At 52.0% G+C, this 22,745-nt stretch overlaps 1 protein-coding gene across 1 annotated transcript in view; it reads left to right on the plus strand.

Annotated features, from left to right (window-relative positions):
• Nucleotides 1–308: 308 nt before the first annotated feature.
• Nucleotides 309–22,745, plus strand: part of CD6 (CD6 molecule) — a gene marked incomplete at its 5' end in the record, with an annotated part of 28,636 nt that continues 6,199 nt past the window's right edge. The window contains 10 exon segments of the mRNA XM_084630850.1: nt 309–396; nt 399–530; nt 15,625–15,702; nt 16,568–16,924; nt 17,586–17,894; nt 18,410–18,709; nt 19,156–19,224; nt 19,869–20,009; nt 20,613–20,732; nt 21,915–22,019. Of these exon segments, the coding sequence (XP_084486976.1) occupies nt 309–396; nt 399–530; nt 15,625–15,702; nt 16,568–16,924; nt 17,586–17,894; nt 18,410–18,709; nt 19,156–19,224; nt 19,869–20,009; nt 20,613–20,732; nt 21,915–22,019 (1,699 nt within the window).

The raw sequence follows: 22,745 nt of genomic DNA on the forward strand, positions 1-22,745 counted from the left end.
GTCCTTGGAGATCCTAGTTCAAATTCTGAGGTATAGTCTGGGCATGGGTCTTTGGGGATGCTGGTGCAATCCTGACACATGTCCTGTGTGGGGGATCCCTGGGGATCCGGATGAATCCTGACATCTGGGCCTGGGGTCCCTGCGAATCTTGGGGTCGGCTCCTGACATGTGGCCTGCAACCCATTTCCACTACCTAGTTTTGCTTTCGCCCGGCCCAATTGCTTTCAGGCTTGCTGCACTTTGCAGAGGTGGCGGCCGCCCCTGCTGCCTTTCAGCACCGTGCTGGGGGCTCCCTCCCCACCCCTGAGATGCTGAGTTGGCTTCCTGGAGACTGCAACCACAAGCCAGAAAACAAGAGCGAGAGAGTCTTGTGTGGGAGCCACACACCAGACAGAGAACGACGAAAGAGCCTGGTTTTGGCCCTCCCTTCCCAGCCTATAATGCGATCATGCTGCAGCCTGTGCCAGTGACAGTGATGGACGTGCTGTGGGTATCTCTGGTGGCTCTTTTCCTGATGGCGCCCAGACAAGGTACCCAGCCCTCTCTCCATCCCCGCTTCGTTCCCTTCTCTCTGGGCCAGGATCCCCATGGGTTGAGCCTCTTGGCCGAGCTCTCCGGCCAAAGCACTGTTGTAGGATCCGGCCCTTCCTCTCAGACTTCTGCATTGCACGCACTCTGGGCCAGGCCCTCAGCTGGGGTAGGTCTGGGGACTGAAGTCTTCCCTTCTCCCACATCATAGGCACAGCGGGGGGAAGGTCTCTAAGCTGCCGTCAGGTGGGCGAGATGTGAGGCCCCATCCCCTCTTCTTCACCCACTTCCTCTTTCCCTCCACCCCCTCCCAGGATACATGGCACCCTGCAGAGCCAGCCCCCTCATCCCTTCCCAGCAAATACCCCAGCAAGGGCTGGTGGGAGGGAAGAGATCTGGCTGGGGATGTCCTGTTCTTTCCCGCCTGCAGAAATGCTGTCCAGCCCAGCTTAGCGTGGCACCTAACCCTGACCCTTGTGCAGCAGCCAGGCCAGATAAGCTCCTGTCCCCCCCACTCCTGGAGACAGAGCTGGGATAGGGAAGGGTGGCCATGGGGTCCTGAGGTGGAACTGGGGGGCTCCGTCTGGTACAGAGGGAGGTGAGACTGAATGTAGAGCCGTATCGGCGAGGCCAAGGGATGGTTACCCGGGCCTAGGGACAGGCTCGCAGTGGGGATTGCCAGAGAGATGTGGCTCTAGAAATGGCCATTCTCACGCAGAGGGGCATGTTCCAGAGGACGCCGGCGAGGTGCAGAGGTGTTATGTTACTGCTATGCTCTGTTGTGGGGGTCTTGCTATCAATATCAGCAGCCATCGCCCTTTCTTCTCTGGATACCACCTAAGCGTAGAACAGTCGGGCCCCATGTAGCGCAATCTAGTGAGGACAAGGCACCCGAGCAATTTCTGTTGGGGTCCCCAGTGCAGAACTGATTGCTTTAGGGAGGCCCTTCCTGCTCCCCACACATCGCAGTCCCTTTGGGCATCCTTCAGGCTGAGAGGATCTAGTGTTTTCCAGATGAAGGGCCAGGCACACAGCTGGTGTAAATCAGCATAGCGCTACCCAAGAGCTGGCGCTACGGCCATTTACACTAGCCGGGGATCTGGCCCCTAATTAAATTAATCAAAGCACCATATAGCATCAGCGTCATTATTTATTATTCACCCAGCCCCAGAAATGCGTGTGGCACTTTATACAAAACAGATCTCCGCCCCAGCCAGCATATAAATCCTCTTGTTCAGACTGTTACTATTGATTGATCTATTATTGTGGTATTGTTTATTTCCTGTGTAACTGTGCCAACTGCCACGGCCTGTTTTACTTCTTAATCAGGTTATTTGCTGCTCGCTGCAGCCCTGTGTAATTGGGGGCATGGCACCTTTTCTTAGAGCAGTCTTCTCTTAAAGTGATCTTCGGGCGTGGCCCTGGGAAATGAATGCTGATGAGGATTTTATGGGAAATGAATTTATTATTTTTGTTGGACGGGGGGAGAGGGAGAGTCTCATCCCACTTCCCAGTGAGACAGTTTCCATGTCACAACCTCTTCTTCCCCCCCGCCCCATCACAACTGCTGCTGGTTCTCCCCCTCGCTCAGTAGATAGAAAGAAGCCTGAACTTCCATAGCCCTAAAGATCAGCATTGAGCCCTATTGCTGGTCCCTTACTGAACCTGCATAACTAGACGAATTCAGTCTCCAGGGCTGTAAATTTAGAGCCTTTTCCCAGCACTAAATTCACAATGAATTAATTATTATTAATAGCCTGACTTTAACCCCCACCCCCCTGCCCCAGATCACCATGTGTCTGTTGAATTCTGTCCTTTATTCTTAATCACTTAATCACTGGAGACCATTCAGAAGAAAACAATTGTTGCTAGAATCCAGTCCTATTATTATTTCTTAACTATCCTGCAATGGCTTTATTGATGCAGTGAAGTCTCAAGGGACCAAATCCTCTTACGGTGTAAACTGATCTAGCTTCATTGAGTGTGTTGATTTACACCTGCTAAGGATCAGGCTCATTATACTGTATCAGCAAAGCCATGATCGGATATTTAAGAAATAATAATAGGACTCAATTCTGGCAATGCTTTCCTCGACATTTTCTTCTGATCATCTGTTTCCATGAAATCATCTCAGAGTAAGAAACTACTGACCATGTCTGTCCTATTGACTTTGGCGCACTCGATGAAGGTATCCCAATGTAAACATGGCATCACTCATTTAACAAAATCAATACATCAACAATCAGATTAATAAGCGCTTTGGGGGCAGGGATCCGTTGTATAAAACTCCAGCGCTATGGAAATGATTAGCAACAATAATACTTGCTGTCTTTCCTCAAATCATTATTCAACTAAACATCACCCTGTGAGATTAATGTCAGGTGTGATGTCCATTTTAGTCATTTGTAGAAAAATCACCTACCCGCTCCTGGTCCTGTATAATTGGTGTTGTTGAGTTAGGTATTATATTTGGCAAGAGAAGGATTAATTCTATCCTATTAATTTTAAATGCATTTTATATCCCTAACAACATAACATAGCTTTCATGGTAACACGTAGGGCTAGGTTTTTAAGGTGTTTAAGCACCTAACTCCCATGGGTCTTAGCCTTATTATAGCCTCTTCAATATGCTTAGAGACAATGAATAATAAATATATTATAAAACATTATTATGTATCTATATTTCAATATATATTGGTCCATATGGAAAGGATCTTGCATTCTGGAATATAGCAAGTACATACCGCATTTTCTGCACAATCTCTCAAATTAACAGCAGGTTACAGAAACCCCTTGAAGTCAACAGTTATACTGGGGATCCATTTTTCCTTTGACCTTTACATACAATAGTTTGCTGTTCTTTACAATTGCGTTAAGAAAACCTTCACTCTGATCTGTCCATTGGCGCCATCTTAGCACAAGAGCAGAAATATGTCACCATATTATACAGAAGGTGCCAAATGCTGAATATCTTCCTCTGGCTGACAGTTCCCGCGAAGGTGGATTAAATATGTATATACGGCCCCCATCACCATAGCATCTGGATACTTCACAGTCATTAATATATTTATCCCCACAGACACCTCAGGAGGTAGGGATGTGCTATTGTACCCATTCTGCAGAGGGGGAATGGAGAGTCAAAGTGACCTATTCCAGGTCATTGAGGGAGCTTGTGGCAGAATAAGAAATTGAACCAGAGTTTCCTGAGTCACAGGCTAGTAGCCTAAGCACTGGGCCATCCTGATGTGGATAACATGGGGTGGTAATAAGGGGATAAGGATCAGATCAGATTTGCTGTGTGCAGTCCATTTCAGACACCGGGTGCCGGCCGGCGATTTTTCTGTGTTGTGTCCTTTCCCCGGCCAAAGAAAACCATTTCTTCCCATCGCAGTGGAAATACCCTGACTTTAGCCATCGGCCTACATCCCCTGCAGTGAGGAAGTAGAATAATTAATTCAGACAGCATAGCATTTCTAGTGATAAACATCAAAGCATTCACAGCTGGAGAGTCTCTAGCTCAGCCAAACTGTCTACTCCCTGCTAAAAACCCTCCATAAAATGGTTTGTTGGTATATGTTATATCAACAAAGATCCTGGGAAAGCCAGCAAGGTTAGAGTGAAGGAGACAAAACTAAAATGATACAAGGCCCCAGGGGCATAGCTTACCCAGAGGGAATGAGATAAGAGTGTTTAGCCTAAAATAAAGCAATGTTAACAATGAGATTTATTAAGCTGTGGAATTGCCTCCCAGGGGAAGTCCTGTTGCTTGGAATAATTGGAGTGAACAGAGCACTCAAGGAAGCAGGGGCTAGACCTGTGCTGTCTGGAAGTGGATGAAGTGACCTGATTTTTTAAAACCAGCCTTGCTGGTGGTGCTGTCATTTTTTTCATGCACCATCAGGCGCGGGCACGAATTAGAGCAGCTGCCTGCAAATCAAAAGGCAGCTGGGCATCCACCTGCCATTTTCTAAGGGCACAGTCTGTTGGCATCGGTGGATTTAATAATGAGGCGCACACGGGCTCTTCCATCTCTGATTCTGACAGCTGCAAAAGTGGCCGCTACGTACTCCGTTTTTGGGCGTACAACTGGACACAGCCCCTTGGAGCTGTGGTGGCTAAGACCTGGGGCCCTGTAGCAGCCTCACACTGGGCACTCGGTGTCAGTGGCTGCTTTTGAAAATTTGTGTCTATGGACCAGATCCTCAGCTGGCGTGAACTGAACTTTTGCTTGAGAGGTAACTGCAAAGTTGTACAGCTCTCTCCTGCAGCAGGCAATTTCCTGCTGTCTAGCCTAGCTTTTGCTTTGCTGTGTTTCGTCCCATCTCACCTGGTTACAACCAAAGCCCCTGCTTGCATCCCAGGGTTCCGCTGTCCCAGCATTCACCCCATTGCTCCAGAGTCACGGCTGTCATTTAAAAAGAAGAGTGTTTCTAACCCTTCGGGTCGTGAGGATAATACCAGCGATGGGAACCAAGCGTCACCAGTGCAGAAATTCCTGCCTGAGGGTACGTCTACACTGCAAAAAAAGACCTGAGGCAGCTGACTCAGGCTCACAGGGCTCAACACTACAGGGGCAATTGATTTGGAATTGTGCTTTAGGGCTAAAAATAGGTGCGTGGACATTCCTGCTTGGGCTGGAATCCGGGCTCTGAAACCCAGAGAGGAGGGAGCGTCTCAAAGCCTGGGATGCAGCCTGAGGGGGAACGTCTACACTGCTATTTTTAGCCCCCTAGCATGAGCCCAACTCAGTTGACCCAAGCTCTGAGACTTGCGGCTGCTGTGGGTTTTTTGCAGTGTGACGTACTCACTACAGTTACTGCAGAGATGGACATTATGATCTGGTATCTTTTTTGTTCTTTTAGTCAGTCTGCTTTTGCCAGTCAGTTTCCTTGCTTGGCAGTATCTCAGTGGGATTCTCTATGGCTGATGATTGATCCCCCGCTGCTCTGTCACCTGAGGCTACTGGCAACAGCTTAAATCAGCTTATAATCAGAACTAAACCCCAAAAGACTGGATGGCTCTGGAGAAAAGAAACGGCACGTGAAGGCTTTACCTGAGTGTGCCGAGAGCCTGAAAAAATAGGTGTGAACTGCCCCATCCTCTTCAGCCAGGCCTTGGGGGATTCTGGAGTTCAGCATTTCCGCTGTGCAGTCGGCCATTTTGTTGCAGCCACGCGCCCGGCATTTTGTTTTCTGGCTCCCTGACCAGCTGGGACCTGCCAGCAGCTGCCTGTTGCTTGGCAGCTCTTCCAACAAGGGGGAGTTAACTTGGTGACAGGACGGGATCCATGGAGCCAAGCAGTAGGGGGTCAGGGATCCAGAGTCCAGGAGTAGCCAGGTAGAGGGGCAGCCAGAAGTGTAGATCTGTCTGTGTGGGGGCTGGGAATGGGAACCACGGGTGTCCATGGTGATCGACTACATTAATATTGCTGCAGGGCACAGAGGTTGTGGCCACAAGTTCTGGTCCATTGTGTGATGGGCAAATGTGACACTGCTTATACCCCCATGGATCCACCTCCAAAATGCCTCTCCTCCTGGAAACCCATCAGCAGACAGAGCCGGGTGTTTGCGCCTGATGCTGGGTAGGAGTCGGAAGAGGGAGTGGATAACCTAGGCAGTCTCTGACTGGCATGGGCCACTGGGATAACCTCAGCCGGGCTTGGGCAGCTGGTTAGTTCCACTGCCCAGCTGACCTCACCGTTCTAAGGTTTGCTTTTATATCTGTAGCTGCAATGTCTCCTTTCTCAGTGGCAGGCCGTAACTCTGTCTCAGCACAGCTGACTTCTGGAAGCAATCTCTCCCACTCCCTCATCTCCCATCCTTGGGATCCCTTGTCCATCCTTCCAGACTCTTATCACGTCATCACCCCGTATCTAACACATGACAGTGTCCCTCAACAGGGGGCCCAGGCTACACAGGACTGTCACCCAAGGGCGCTTTAAATGAGGGGTGCCTGGCTGCCCAGTTCACTCTTGAGCTCTGGCTGCAGTGGCACGAGGAGTCTGTGCCACTTGCTGACATGTTTGTGTCACTGGGTTATTGTAGCCACTCTTCCTGATGAGTGACTAACTGGGTTAGCGCTTGTGATTCCCCGAGGAGGAGGACTTAACTGAACACGCTGGAGAGTCTCACTTCATTTCCCAGCAGCGGCTCCAGTGTGGTTCCAGAGCATGTCTGCAGCCTGGTGCACAGATTGCCTTGTGTGGATACAATCCAGGCAGCCCACACGCTGGGTTATTGGAGCCCTTCCATGTGGCTTTGACTGCGTGGATCAGAGCTGCAGCTGGTGTAAACCAAAAAATGATGATTCACACCAGCTGAGGATCAGGCCCCCAAATACCTTGGGAGTTAGGTTGATGGGAATTAGGAACCTAAATATCTGTTTTATTTGTCCTCCCCCTGCCAAACACACTCTGAACATGAAGGGCAATTCAGTCACAACGAACCAGGCGCCGATTCTGCAAACACTTAGGCACCTGCTTAACTTTAAGCTTGTGAGTTGTCCCATGGTTAATGTGAAGCCCATCCCTAGGTGTTTGTGGGATCAGGGCCTGTGGCGTGTCAATTATTTGGTCACTTTGATTACATAGGGCAGCAGAGCCAAGAAAATGCAAGGAACCCCACCAAACCTAGTCTATATAGTGATGGTCCAAGAGTAGCTATCTGCGTGCCAGGGAGTAGCTTACCACCAGATGCCTAGGTTCTCAGCCTGTGAGACACCCTCCGGAAGTGGGTCATGACCCATCCTAACTGGGTTGTGGCTAGAACTGGGTGGAAAATTCTGATGTTGATTTTGACAAAAGATGGGTAAATGTTTCCATTTTCCGACCAGCACTGTCCCTGCTTGGAAAATTGCAACATTTCAATGAAAAACGGAAGAAAGTCATCCATGGATTCCCCCTTCTCCAACATCTCTAGTGGAGTTTAAGTGAAAGGAATTGACAACCTAGTGAATACATGCGAGGTCAGATCCTCAGCTGGTTTTCACCAACTTCAACAGAGTTATGCAGTTCAACACCACAGCAGAGGATCTGACCCAATGTGCCTCATCAACATGAATAAATTAAGGCCAGAAATTAGAAGGTTTCTAAATATCAGAGGGGTGTTGTTCTGGAACAGCCTCCCAATAGCAGTTGTGGAGGCAAACCTCTTAATTTATTTTGAGAGAGAGCTGGCCTAATGTATGAGTGTGATTGTATGACAGGGTTGCCTGTGCTGGTGGGGGGCTGGGCTCCAGAGCTTTGGGTCTCACTTCGGTTTACATCTTCTGCTCCTAAAACTCATGCTTCAGGGTTTCAGCCAGCCACCTGCAGGGGTCAGGAAGGGATCCCACCGCAGTGTGTTCTGGGAGGTTTTGTATCTCCTTCCTCTGAGGCATCAAGGATGGTCATGGCTGGAGGTGGGACAGTGGGTTCAGAGGGCTATGAGGTGTGGCACCTACCATTCTCTCTCTCAGGTGCTTGGCTGGCTCGTGATTGTTCATGTGCTCAGGCTCTGACTGATCACCACCTGTGGGGATGGGAAGGAGTCTTCCTCCAGGTCAGATTGGCAGTGACCGTGGGGATTTCAATTTCCTCTGCAGCACGTGGGTGGGGTCACTTGCCAGGATTTTCTGGGTGTATCTCACTTAATCATTTCCCTGCCACTGCAGGGGCCTTGGGCACTGGGGCACCTCGGTCCTTCCTATTCTCTGCCTGTGGCACATAACAGTCTAGTCTCCTGTGGGCTGTAAGACTTTGGTCCAGTTCCGATTGCTGGGTTTAATGTGCAGGTGGTAAGGGGTGATGGTGGCCTGTGATCTGCAGGAGGCCAGACCAGATACCCTGGTGGTCCCTTCTGGCCTTAAACTCTATGGTTCTAGTGAGTGTTGTCAATTCTCATGATTTGATTGCCAGTCTTGCAAAAGTAGTTATTTTTCTTCAACTCCAAGCTCCTGGAGTCATGTTATTTTGGGAGAATCTCAGCTTTCATTGCAAAGTAAGTTGCTAACGCTCTCAGTTGAGGAGAAAAGCTTGAAAATGCGACCAAAAAGTTCATAAATGAAGAAAGCAAATCTAAAGAACCTAAAATGGATTTTTTTTAAAAAAAAATCTCATGATTTTTAAGCCAATTTCATTATATGGGGCATGGTGGTTATTTTTTGAAGACTTGGATTGGCCATGCTGCACTATGGTTTGGTTAAAATCTAAGTCACAGTCGCTTTTGAAACACAGTTGGTGATGGGATGAATTTTCAGCTGTTTGGTGGGTCACAGACCCGCCCCCCCCCCCCAAAAAAAATTAGTTGAGAGTTGCTGGTCTGGCATATAGAACAGGGACTGGATATCCAGAGTTCTTGATTCTGAGCTCTGCCACTAATTCTCTATGAGTCCTGGAGCAAGTCATTTAATCTCTGAACCTCTGTGTGCCCACCAACAAGAGTCAACTTCTATAGAACCTCCTGTCCCTACTCCCTCCCACCCTAAGCAAGACCCCTAGTTGCCCCTGACTTGGGAAGCCGGTGGTTCTTTGCCACCTGGGGTTCCTGCACACTAGATAAATCTCCTAGCTTCTCCTTTAGGGCAAGTTCTGGCTTATTTGCCTTGTCTGAAGAGCTCAGAGAAAAGGCCAGGGATCTGGCTCACAGCATTTCAAACTGCTTGAGATGATCGTGCCATCATAAGCCAAAAATCATGAGGAGGAGTGGAGAGTTTATTTTACCTCTGTATTTAGCACTGGTGTGACCACCGCTGGAATGCTGTGCCCAGTTCACGTATCTGCAATTCAAGAAGGATGTTGATAAATTGGAGAGGGTTCAGAGAAGAGCTATGAGAATGATTTAAGGATTAGAAAAAATGCCTTATAGTGATACATCAAGGAGCTCAATCTATTTAGCTTAACAAAGAGAAGGTTAACAGGTGACTTGATCACAGTCTATAACGAACAAATATTTAATAATGGGCTCTTCAGTCTAGCAGAGAATGGTAGAACATGGTCCAATGGCTGGAAGTTGAAGCTAGGCAAACTGAGATTGGAACTAAGGTGTAAATTTTTAACAGTGAGAGAAATTAACCACTGGAACAATTTACCAAGGGTCGTGGTGGATTCTCCAGCACTGACAATTCTTTAGTCAAGGTTGGTTGTTTTGCTAAAAACTCAGCTCTAGGAATGATTTTGGGGAAGTTCTATGGCCTGTGTTATACAGGAGGTCAGACTAGGCCATCATAGTGGTCCCTTCTGGCCTTGGAGTCTACGAATCTATGAAATTTTCCCATGGAAAACTTTGATTTTTGTCAAAAATGAAAAAAATGGGTTTCAGCCAAAAATTTTCAGTTTTCTGATGAAAAAATATAAAAAAAAAAAATAAAAAAGGAAAGCAGAGACTTTACACACACTCACAAATTAATCAGTCAGAAACCCAGTTTTCAGTTGGAAAAACATTTTGGTAGAAATTTTTCAATCGTAAACAATAATAATAATTATTAATCATGATAATAATACAAAAATCTTAAAGCAATACAACAGCCTTAAGTGAAAAGGGTTATAAAAGTGCGGATAATGATGATAATGATTATCTCCATGGTGCATATGCCGTAAACACATCCTCCCTGCGAATGTTCCTCTGTGTGTGTATATTTCACTGGCTTTTCTCTGGCACTCATCATATCCAAGCGCATCATGAACATTCCGGAATTAAGGTCCCTTTTTTTCCATTCCCTGGACCTTGGTTTAGTCCACATCCCGCCTCCCACTTCTGATCATTGGTCAAAGCCAAGCTGTGGTTTTTCTAAGCCTGGCCCTGCTCCAACTCCTCTAGATTCCTCTCAAAAAGGAGTCTCTGTCTGCACCTAGCTGATCTGACACACAGAGCTCGAGGGGCCGTTATGCAGAGATGCAGGTGCAGAGAGACTAAGGCTTTGGAGAAATGAGGTGATATGGGGGAGGGCAGGGAAGTCAGCAGGAAATAGGATCCACTCTGGGCCATGCTGCTAAGCTACAGAAAACAGTTATTGTCTCAAAGACTTACTCATGCTGAGTAGCACTTTTCTGCAGTTCCATGTAAGCCCAGTGGGCCAGATCCCCAGCTGATGGAAGGCTGTGTCACTCCATGGGAGTCAGTGGGCCAGATCCCCAGCAGGTGCAAATTCCCCTTCAGTCCTCGGACTCTGCTGAGCCCACTGGGATGCTATTCAGCGGAAGGAGAAGCAGAATGGTCTGAAGAGGCTGAATGAAAGCCCAGGCTTGGGAGTCAGGAGCTCGCTTGCTGTTAGGCCTTGGGCAAAATACCTGAGATGATCCAATGCTCGCTGGAGTCACTGGAAAGGCTCCCACTGACTGTAGTGAGCTTTGGAACAGGCCTTTAACCTCTCCAGGCTTGTCTTCACAGCACAATCAAAGTTCCCCTGAGCCAATGGCTCATTGGGCTGATGCAGTTAAATCATGTTAATTTCACGCACAAAGGAGTGATCATGTCCAATTGCCTTTGGCTGCCTTAACCCAATGGGCCAGCTCCCCATTCTGCAGCTCAGTGAACTGGAGGTGGCGTTTCAGTGTGAGATCAAGCGAGACTCGAACCCACGTCCTTCAGGGTTGTAATCAAGAACCTTAACAACTCAGTCATGGCTCCTCTTAATTATTAATTAGTTAATTAATTGGTGAGTTTATGTTCTTGTGCCTGGCCTCCTGCCTGTGGATAATGACACTCGACCTAGCGTGTGGGAGGACTTTATCCATTTGCGTTCTTAAAGATCTTTGGGCGACGAAAGTCCTAGCAAGGGAAAGTCTTGTTACGAGTGGGAATAACAAGGAGGGAAAGAAAATGAAAGACACAGTACCCCCAGAATAAGCTAAGTGGAGCTGAAAAGAGAGATCAGTCATTCCCAGCAATGAGAATTCAGGAAATTCTTGTGTGTGAAATGAAGTCTGACTCGCAAATCATCAGGCCTGGCATGCGGAGGAAAATGAGGCCAGGAATAGTTGTGCGCTCTATTTCCAAATTCTGCCCAAAGGGAGACAGATAGGCGAAGTCAATGCGAGGTCTCAGTTCCTCATCAGCAGAATCAGAACAATTTCCCGAGTCACTGCTGTCTTTGTCCTCCTTTCCCCGCAAGGCAAAGCGACAAAGCTCTGGGAGAGCCCTGACTTTGTTTTAATCCTCAAAGGCGTATTCGTGCTCACGCTACCTTGCCGAGTGTGCACGCAACCCCCTGTTGAATGCAGTGTGTTTCCGTGGCTGCAGGAGCAGATTCTGTTCCATGCTGCAGAGTCAATTCAGAGAGGTCAGGAATCTCAAAGATTCAGAGATGATCATTTCCACCTGGGTGGCTCAGGTTGCATTTGTGCAGGAACGATTCTTGTTCTATACAGGGCTGTTGACTGCATGCAGTTCATGCCTTGCTGCCAGGAAACTCACTACGTGATGCCAGGAAGGTGTGTAATACATTGTTGTTAGTATTTGTGTTCTGTATCCCCATTGTGCTTGGTGCTGCACAAACCCATAGTGAGAGACACTTCCTGCCCAGAAGAACTGACAGACTAGATGGAGAAAGGAAGATTCTTATCCCTGTATTCCATCCTTTCTTCTCGATTAACAGTGTTTCATAGAATGGTTTTCAGTGTCCTGAGTGCTGGTTTCCCAGAGCCTTTATCATTAGTATGGTGGGGGAAGGAAGCGCTTTCAGCTAAGAGATGATGCAGTGGAGAGTTACAGGAAAGCTGGAAGCAGATGCAAAGGAGAAGGCTCTCACTCTGAGATTGTGGGAGAGAAAGTGAGGCATCCGAACAGAGAGAACAAGCAGGGAAATGGAGCTACACAATGTGGATACAATTTAGAAATAAGAAATATAACTTTGGCCCCAATCTTTAAACAAACAGGGTGCCGGAGCATTGGGATGGGAGAAAGGGGTCGAGGAACAGAATTAAAATGCTAGAAATCAGGGAGAAGTCCTTCACAGGAGATTGAGGGTCATAGCAATAGATGTCAAACAGGAAGGCATGGATTGGATTTCCAGTCAATGCAAAGATGGGTTATTTCCCATAAACCCCAGAGCTCACCCACTACTTCATCTCCCTGGTCTCTGCCAGGTACTTTTGCATCCTTTAAAGTCTAACCCCAGTTTGTCAGAAGCATTGTCTGCATCAGAACAGCATCTGCTGTGCTGCTTGCTAGGATGAAATGATCTGAGGAATGAATCTGCATTCTCACGCTCCAGGGCATACACTGGTGACCCAACAGGGGTCAGGAGCACAACTGGGTGAAATTATTCATTGGCAACTTTTTATGGCATACAACGAAAATTCAATAACTCCAAAACCTTTCATGAGTTCATGTTATTTTCACCAAATTGTTTTCAGTCAGGAAAAAAATATACTTTAAAAATTCAGAGAAAATTGAAATGTGTCAATTTTTTGGTTCAAAATGACTTTTTCTTCCAACTTTCCTTTAATTTTATGTTTTAAAAAAAACATCAAAACCATTTTAAATGATCCAGACATTTCATTCTACCCCAAACTGGTAATGTGTAAATCAAGATTGGATGTTTAAAAAAAAAAAAAAAAAGCTCTAGGAATGATTTTGGGGCAGTTCTCTGGCCTGTGTTACACAGGAGGTCAGACTAGATCATCATAGTGGTCTCCTCTGGCCTTGGAATCTATGAAAAATAGTTCTGTGTGAAACATTTTGATTTGCAGATTTTTTTTATTTTTGGTTCAAACTGAATCAAATCCCTTCCCGCCCCCGCCCCCACTCCCCCACTCCGGGGACCAATTATTCAGAATTTCCAGCAAATAAAAAAATCCATTATTTGCCCAGATCTGGTTAGGAAGGCCCCTCCCTCCATGCCATAATTATTATTTTGATTATTATTTGTGTTACCCTAGCACACGGGCCCTTATCATAGACCAGGTGCCCATTGTGGTAGGTACAGTACGAACAGGAGCCGGTGAACACTGTTAGAGGCGGGGCAGCAAAAACAGATACAAGGAGACGCTCTGCAGATCAGGAAATAGTCTGAAAAGGAAAGACTCTACCAGCTTGTCTGTCACTGCGTCATCGTAAAATGGGCTGTTATGATGATGAGACGTTGACAGTTGCTGTTATTCCTCACGTCGCTCTCTTGCTGTGCAAGGCCCTTTGCAGACACGGCATGATCCCGTCTCCAGAAAGCTTACAACTGAAATGGAAAAAATTCAAATGGTTGGAGTGGATGGGGGAATGAAGGGATGGGATATCAAAGCAGAGGGTTGGGTCCTGATGCCCCTACTCCCACTGGGTCACTCTTGGTTCTACATGTTGTCAGTGGGCCATCCAAGGTATGGCTCAGTGGGAATAAAGGGTACCACAGCCTGCTCCAAGTGGTGGGGGTTGGCAGGAGGCTTGTTAGAGTTGATATAGGGAGGAATCCCATTGTCCATTCACATGAACAGGCTTCTTTATGGTGAGATCCCACCGGGAGCCTAGTCGAAGGGTGATGAGAGGAGTGAGGTGAGTGGGGGATGGGGCCAAAGGGAGAGGACTGGGAAGGGGGATTTGAAGGAGAGCCCGGCTGCTGGTTGCATTGGAGAGGAGGAGGCCGTCCCAGCTGGAGGGAGCTAAAGGGGGAAAAGGATGCCAGGCCAAGTCCTCAGCTGGTATGAATCATCATTGCTCTAGTGAAGTCAATGGCACTACGTTGATTTACACCAGCAGAACTCAGTGTGGTGCTGTCGAAATGCAAGGGCAGGGGTGTAGATGTGCAGGCTGTGTCAGCACAGGGCTCGCTGTAGCATTGATCAGGGAAGCCACATCGACAGACATTGCCTGGGTGAGTCTTTTCCGGGAACTGGTTGCCATGTCACTTCCCCTGTAACCCAGCCTGTGCCATTCAACTACCATGACTTTCCCAGCAGCTCAGAGCCCCAGTTGGGCTTTGCTGTTTTTTTCACCAGCTCCCTATAACACATACACAGAGGTGAGCCCTAACCAAGCAAACTCCTGTTACCAGGGCTGGCTTTATTAGGGTGACCAGACAGCAAGTGTGAAAAATCAGGACAGGGAGTGGGGGGTAATAGGAGCCTATATTAGAAAAAGACCCAAAAATCGGGCTGTCCCTATATGATAGGGACATCTGGTCACCCTAGGCTTCATTAGCTTCAGAGCACTCTGCTCTGGTGGAGCTTGGGAACTTGGCTGTAGTTCTATGGAGTTTAGGAGCTCTTCAGGTGATCTGATCCCCTTGATCATCTGACGGCTTCAGATGTCCTCCAAGACCTTCAGCTAAGTGGGGCTCATCAGACTGATGGGTTCCCCCACAATATTATTGGATCTTGATGCATTTTGGTTGCGTGAGACCTTCCCACAGAACAAGAAAGAAATGACCAGCCACTGAAAACATACATTAACATAGCTAAGACCGTGCTAGATTGATGGAAGAATTCTTCCATCATAGAATAGAATCATAGAATATCAGGGTTGGAAGGGACCTCAGGAGATCATCTAATCCAATCCCCTGCTCAAAGCAGGACCAATCCCCAATTTTTGCCCTAGATCCCTAAATGGCCCCCTCAAGGATTGAACTCACAATGCTGGGTTTAGCAGGCCAATACACAAACCACTGAGCTATCCCTCCTCCCGTTGACTCAGCTACCACCTCTCCAGTAGGTGGATTAACTACAGCGACAGGAGAACTCCCATCGGCATAGTGAGTGTTTACGCTAAAGCATTATGGTGGTGTATACCCTCCGACTGGCTCCACATTTGCAGCAATCTACTCTATCGCACTTGATTCTGTCTGTCCAGCCATCTATCGAGGCATTTGTACCTCACTCATTGCTCTAGCATGGCTCATGGCCCAGAGATCCCTCAGCAATTTTAATGGCTAGGAATCTTACATTGGTCAGAGGTCCCCGAGATCTCTCAGCTAGACTGTCTGTTCTCCTGAGATCGCCAGCCTCACTGAGTAACCTGGATAACTGGCCCCAGGTTCAGATCAGCTTCCAGAGTCTGTGGATGCTTCTCCAGAATGGAGCCATTCAGCCCAGGCCTAGACATTTGCTCAGGGTGGTTTCCTCTTCTGGATCTAAGTAGTCACCCCGGTGACAGAGATCTCATCCCGTTCTAACAGTTTCCATGTTTGTTCCAGTCCAGGCAAATACAACGTCCCCTGCCATCCCCTGGAACATCACACATGGTGGACACGGGAACACGTCTGCAGAGCCAGGTGAGGACACAGCGGGGAGGCTGGGGGAAGCCCCCTGGTGCTCAGTGTGACCCTCTCCATATGGAAAGGACAGGACTTGGGGCAGCAGACACCAAGGGGGGGTCCTTACTCAAGGTGATGGACACAAAGACTGTGTAGCCTCCTGGATCTCTAGCACCGAGGCTGGGTCTGCCAAGGGAGGGATTGCTGACTCCATCATAGTGAGGAGATGGAGCAAAGGCTGTGATGGGTGAGCTGCTCCAGCAGCACTGGGAGATGGGGGTACCCAGAGGGGTGCCCAGGTTAGGACGTGCAGTAGCACAGTGATCCCCGATACTAAGGGAGAGTGGAGAGATGGGGGTGCTCAGGTTATGCATGACAGCTGCCCAGCACTCCTTGTGCCTTGGTGGGACTCCTCACTGCTGAGACCAGCTAGCCTGTAGCTGTAGCTCAGAGCTGTTTTTTTGAGGTCACCATGGGGTGCTCACGCGCTCGTCTGTGACATTTGGATTGAAGAGGAAGGAAGCAGCGTGGGCGGCAGCATGTGGTGCACCTATCCCACCTGTAAAGAATTCAGCATCGCTCGCAAAGGGCGCGGGCTTAGTCACGCGTCTGAGCCCAGCCAATGCCCTTTGCTCCCACTAGCCGGAGCTGGGGATTTCTGCACCAGCTTCCACAGCGCTGCCCCACACCGGGCCCTTATGGGCTCCCCCCCCATGCTGCCCCATGCTCAGGCTTTATGCCCCCCTGAGCCCTGCCCCATGCCTTTATGGGCAGCCACCCCTCTGCCCCACCCCTTATGGGCAGCCACCCCGCTACGCAGGATCCCATATGGCTCTGACCAATCTCATGGATTATCTCTGAAATAATGTGTGCTGCCCTGCAGGCCTCTCAGGAGAGGGATCCGTCCGTTTGGTGAATGGCAGCAGCCGCTGCAGTGGTGCCGTGGAGGTCCATCATCATGGGCGGTGGATGCCAGTCTGCCAGAAAATGTGGGACAAGGAGGCCTCCCACGTGGTCTGCAGACAGCTGCACTGTGGGGAGGCAAAGGAGACAGCTGCTAGACCCATCCCCAGCCCTGTGTGCCCGCCCAGGTCAACACGCACAAAGAAAGCCAACCTGTCCTCTCAGAGCCTCTGCCCTTCCCTGCACATCCACTGCGTGGGTCTGGAGAGCACATGGAAGCAGTGCAATGTGTCAGAGCTGTGCTGTAGTGAGAAGCTGGCCAGCATCACCTGTACAGGTAAGAAACGGATCCATCCCATGTCTTGTAGAGCCCGGGTTAGCCATCAGCAGCTTCCAATGGGAAACCATCCATGCACGCTGGCTGCTCTCCTCTTGCTGCTGCTTCTCTATCCCCATCATCCATCCATACTTCATGGTGAGGCCAGTCCAGCTCTGCCCCTGCCCATTGGCCAAAGCCCAGCCCTCCCAGCTGCCTGTTTCTGGCCCATGAGGCAGTCTTGCCCCTCCACACCTTGCAGGTTAGAAAATTGAGAGGGCCAGCAGGTCATTCCACCTGTGAACTCCATCGCAGCATCCCAGGTGAGTGCCCCTGCATGCTACGCTCCTGATAAATAATTAAATGACTGATGGAGCTGAGACCAGATCCATCCACCCATCCACTGAAACCAGCTCCATGGATCCATCCATCCACCTATCCATGCATTGATACCAGCTCCATCCATCCATCCATCCATCCCCATACATAACCCATCATCCATCCATTGAGACTAGATCCATCCATCTCCATACATAACCTACCATCCATTGAGAGCAGATCCATCCCCCATACATACCTCTTCATCCATCCTTTCTCTCCCTCCCTGTGCCTATCTCTCTCTCTGCCATTCCCAGAGCCCCTCTCTGAGCCGTGCTCACTCCCCCTTTGCCCTCTCTGCCAGGTTCCCATTCTGTGCGCCTGGTTGGCGGGGGCAGTTGCTGTGAGGGCCGCGTGGAGGTTGAGGCGGACGGTGTCTGGGGCACAGTGTGCGACGACGCCTGGGACCTGGATGACGCTGGGGTGGTATGTCAGCAGCTGAGGTGCGGCTGGGCCGTCCAGGCTCCAGTGGCCTCCTTCTTCCGTAAAGGGACAGGCCCCATCCACCTGGATGAGGTGAGCTGTGCTGGGAACGAATCCTACTTGTGGGACTGTCCAGCTGAGAGGAGCCATGACTGCGGCCATAAAGAAGATGCCGGTGTGGTGTGCTCAGGTCTGTTCCTCTATCCAGAAGAGTGCACTTGTCCTTCTGTCTGGTGGAACACCCCCCACCTGTCTGTCTGGTGGAACATTACTGTCCATCTCTGTCCAGTGGAGGATTCCTGGCTGTCTGATGGAGAGCATCTGTCTGTCCACTTGTCCATCTGAAGGAGTGCTCCTGTCTGTCTGTCCATCCATTGGAGAGCTCCTGTCCGTCTGTCAGAGTACTCCTGTGTGTCTGTCCATCCAGTGGAGAGCTCCTCTCTGTCTGTCCACTAGAGCACTCCTGCATGTCCATCTGTCTGATGGATTGTTCCTGTCTCTGTCTGTCTTTCTGGGATGGGCAGTGAAATTAGACTCTGGCAGCTTGGGGAAGGGGTAAATCCCTCCTGCCTCCAGCTGGCTGCAGGTGCAGAGGGGTCTAAACTTCCATCGTGGGCAGCTCCTTAATGTCTGTGTTGCATCAGAGTGGGGACCCCTAGGCTGTTCCCTCTTTGCTGACCTGTGGCCCCCCTCATTTCCGCACAGAGCACCAGGAGTGGCGCCTGTTGGGGGGCAGGGACGCCTGCGCTGGCCGCGTCGAAGCTTATTACCGGGGCGTGTGGAACATGGTGTGCGACGGGACCTGGTACAAGGAGGAGATGGACGTGCTGTGCCAGTGGCTGGGTTGTGGCCCCTCTGTCCAGAAGCTGAGCTTCAACCACACGCAGGAGGGCAGGATGAACTACCTGTGCTCGGGGACTGAGGCCTCGCTGTCCTGGTGCCAATGGCACTACAACAACTTGAACCTGTGCCACCAGTCCCAGGCTGCCGGCCTGATCTGCAACGGTAACGCTGCCTCCTCACATACTCAACCCCCACCCAGACAGACCCGAGCAGGGATCGAACCTGCAACTCTCAGGAGAAAGAACACGCGTTGCTAAGGCTTGAGCTAGGGACAAGGCAGCAGCATCGCATTGTAATCTTTGAGACCAAGAGGGAGACATGGCCATACGTATGCCAGCGGTGCCAGGGACCGGGGGGAGAAGAAGGCAAACATGAGGGATGATAGAGGGGATGGATGGGGAGGTGGGACGGGGCAAAAGAGGCGGATGTGGGGAGTGATCCAGGGGACATGGGCAGGGTGGCAGGAGAGGGGAGGGAAGGAAGCGGATGAGGGGGGCAATCCAGGGGATGGGTGGGGCAGTGAGAGAGGGGAGGGTCTCCACCTCTGAATGGGTCTGTCCCTCCAGCCCAGCTGACTGTTCTTCTCCCTCTGTCTGTGGTGCCCCCAGGCTCGCTGGGCTTGCTGAACACATCTGCCGTGCCCCCCCTGGAGATGATGACTCCAGACACCGGGAGAAGTGAGTGTCTGGGGGGCAGACCCTCCCTGCCCTCCTGCAGTGCCTCTCTCCAGATCCCAGATGAGCCCTCCTCCACTGGAGCGGGAGGGGAAATTTGCCAGCCCTGCTGTAGGGCAAACCTCTCCGGGGTGACTGCACCGTGGGCAACTCTCCTCTGGCGGCACCCATTCCCCAGAGTGGGCAGCCAAAGAGGCCCCCCTCCCCTCAGAAGGATCCCCCGAGAGCCGGGGACTTGGCTTTGAGTTCCTCCTGCATACCTGCTGTCAGCGCGCCAGGAGTTCTGCCCATACCCAGTGCCCCCACCCCTGGCAGAGCCCTACACTGCGTGCACTCCCAGGCTTCCCCCTGCTACGGCACAGCCCAGAGAGCACCAGGGAGTCGGCCCTGCCACCCCTCCTGCGACCTCCCCCATGCCAAGTTTGGGGGGCCAGGAAGAGGCTCAAGGGTCAGCCCACAGCCTGTCCCAGAGAGCTCCTGAGCTGGGGTCCTGCACGGTGCTGGGAACTCCCCTGACATCAGCAGGGATGGGGCCCTGTGCCAGGCCCTAGTGGCAGTTCCCCTGTGTAGTGTGCCTCTCTGACTTGCTGTCTGTTTGTCTGTCCATCTGTCTGTCCCCTCCCTCTCTCCCCCCACCCCATTGCCAGGCACAGCTGAGCCACTATGCTGGGAAGCCAAGGCCCTCTCGAACTGGACTCTCCTCCTCCTCTGTGTCGTCCTGAGCCTTCTCTTCTTGGTCACCGTGCTGGCCTTCACTGCCGCCCTTCTGAGGATGAGGAGAAAACACGGTAGCTTTGCTGCCTGGGGCTTTGCCAGAGTGAGATTGGGCACTTGCAGGGCCAGGCAGAGCCATGGCCCGCCATGAAGAGGCGTCAGACAGGCCCTTCTGCACGGGGGAGTGACATCACAGGGGCTGCACCAGGCCAAAGCACTGGTCCAGGGTGAGGCCATTGGCAGCACCCAGCCATGGGGTGACATGGAACGGGGCCAGATCCCCTGCTGGTGTCAATCGGCCTTAGCTCCATTGGAGTCCATGGGCCCGATCCCAGTGGAGCTGCTCTGATCTACACCAGGATCTGGCCCTGGTTACCCGCTCAGGGGCTCAGGATTGTTTCGCCGTGGCTGCTGTCCTGTCCCCGAACGTCCAGGCAGCGCACAGGGTGTCACTCATGCTCAGCAGAGCAGTTCACCAGAACAATGGCAGCCTGCAGCATGAAAGGGGGAGCCAGCCCAGCACCAGAGCATAGGGCTAGACGGGACCTGTGGGGCATGCTGGACTAGTGCGGACCCCCTCCCAGCATGGGGGTGGGGGGAGTCCTGGCCTGGCTGTGCCAGGCCCTGTACGGCTTCACAGAGCAACCCATCTCCTTTCTCGCCCTCTCTGTTTGCAGCCCACACCGTGTCCTCTTCCTCATTAGCTGCCCCGGTCCTGGTGAATCATAGCGCACAGGGCACGGAGATGCCTGCAGGGGGTGCCAATGACTACAGGAAAGTGACCCCCAAAGCAGAAGGTAGCAGCTGTTGCTTGGCCTGCCCCCACTGCCCCTTCCCCACACCCCACCTCTCTGACCAACCAACCTGCTCCTCCCCCATAGCCTCCCACACTCTACCCCCTCACACCCAAGCTCTTTGCCTCCACCTCACCTTCCCCTCCCCCATACCCTACCTCTCTGTCCCCACCCCACCTTCCCCTCTCCTTGCAGCCCCTCCCATAAACTCTGCCCCCCCTCCTCTTCTCTGCCTGCCTCCCCTTCCCCTCCCACACTCTCTGCTCCTCCCCCCAACACCCCTCCCTGCCTGCCCCACATCCTGACTCTTCCCCACAACCTGCCTTTCAACCTGTCTCTGCCCCTCCCCTTCACCACACCTCTCCCTGCCTCTCAGCCCTTCCTGGTAGGGTTGTCAACTTTCTAATCGCACAAAACCCGAACACCCTAGCCCCGCCCCTTCCCCGAGACCCCACCCCCCCTCACTACATTCCCCCTGCCTCTGTGGCTCAATCTCCCCCACCCTCACTCACTTTCACTGGGCTCGGGCAAGGGGTTGAGGTGCAGGAGGGGGTGAGGGTTCTAAATGGGGGTGTGGGCTCTGGGGTGGGGCCAGAAATGAGGGATTCAGGGTGCGGGAAGGGGCTCTGGGCTGGGGCAGAGAGTTGGAGTGTGGAAGGGCTGAGGGCTCAGGGCTGGGGGTGCTGGTTCTGAGGTGGGGCAGGGGATGAGGGGTTTGGGGTGCAGGCTGGAGGTCCAGGCTGGGGGTGGGGCCGAGGGATTCAGACTGTGGGAGGGGACTGCAGGCTGAGGCGGGGGTTGTGGTGCAGGAGGGGGTGAGGGCTCTGGGGTGGGTCTGGGGATGAGGGGTTCAGTGTGTGGGAGAGGGAGGGGGCTCTGCGCGGGGGCAGAGGGTTGGGGTGCAGGGGGGGTGAAGGCTCTGGGCTGGGGGTGCGGGCTTCGGGGTGCAGAAGGGGGCTCTGAGTTTGGGAGGGGCTCAGGGTTGGGGCACGGGCTTACCTCAGGCGGCTCCTGATCAGTGGCACAGTGGGGCTCCAGCAGGCTCGTCCCTACCTGTCCTGGGGCACTGCGCTGAGCCCCGGGAGCAGCCAGCAGGTCTGGGCAGGGCAGGAGGCACTGCCCCACACTTGGCAAGGCATGGTCCAGGCAGGTCCCCCAGTAACCGCTCCCTTCATGCCCCTCTAGCAGAGCCGCTGGCTGTGCCCGCTTCTGGCTCCGAGGACTCCGATTCCGACTATGAACACTATGATTTCAGCAGCAAGCCGCCCGTGGCGCTCTCCACCTTCTACAGTGAGCGACCCCCAACCTGCACCATGCAGGCTCTTCGCAGCCTGGGGCTTCTGCCTCCCCATGGAGCCCTGCCTTCCCTCACACTGCCCTGTGCCAGACTGGGCTGCCCCCACACACACAGCTCTGCCAGTGCCTCCCCATCCTGACCCACAGCCACTGCTGCTCCAGCCCTGGGCTCCCCACCCCACAGCTCCCCCAATGCCCCCCATCCCTACCCACAGCCACTGCTATCCTAGCCCTGGGATCCCCACCCCACAGCTCTGCCAGTGACCCCCATCCCGACCTGCAGCCACTGCTATCCTAGCTCTTGGATCTCCACCCCACAGCTCTGCCAATGCCCCCCACCCCCCGACCTGCAGCCACTGCTATCCTAGCCCTGGGATCCCCACCCCACAGCTCCCTCAATGCCCCCCCTTCCAACCTACAGCCACTGCTATCCTAGCCCTGGGATCCCCACCCCACGGCTCTGCCAATGCCCCCCACCCCCCGACCTGCAGCCATTGCTATCCTAGCCCTGGGATCCCCACCCCACAGCTCTGCCAGTGCCCCCCCATCCCGACCTGCAGCCACTGCTGCTCCAGCCCTGGGCTCCTCACCCCACAGCTCCCCCAATGCCCCCCATCCCTACCCATAGCCACTGCTATCTTAGCCCTGGGCTCTCCACCCCACAGCTCCCCCAGTGCCCCTCAATCCTGACCAACAGGGATTGGGGACAGGGATATATGG

This window comes from Lepidochelys olivacea, assembly GCF_965140295.1.
Source record: "Lepidochelys olivacea isolate rLepOli2 genome assembly, chromosome: 6".
NCBI classification, from domain to species: Eukaryota; Metazoa; Chordata; order Testudines; family Cheloniidae; genus Lepidochelys; species Lepidochelys olivacea.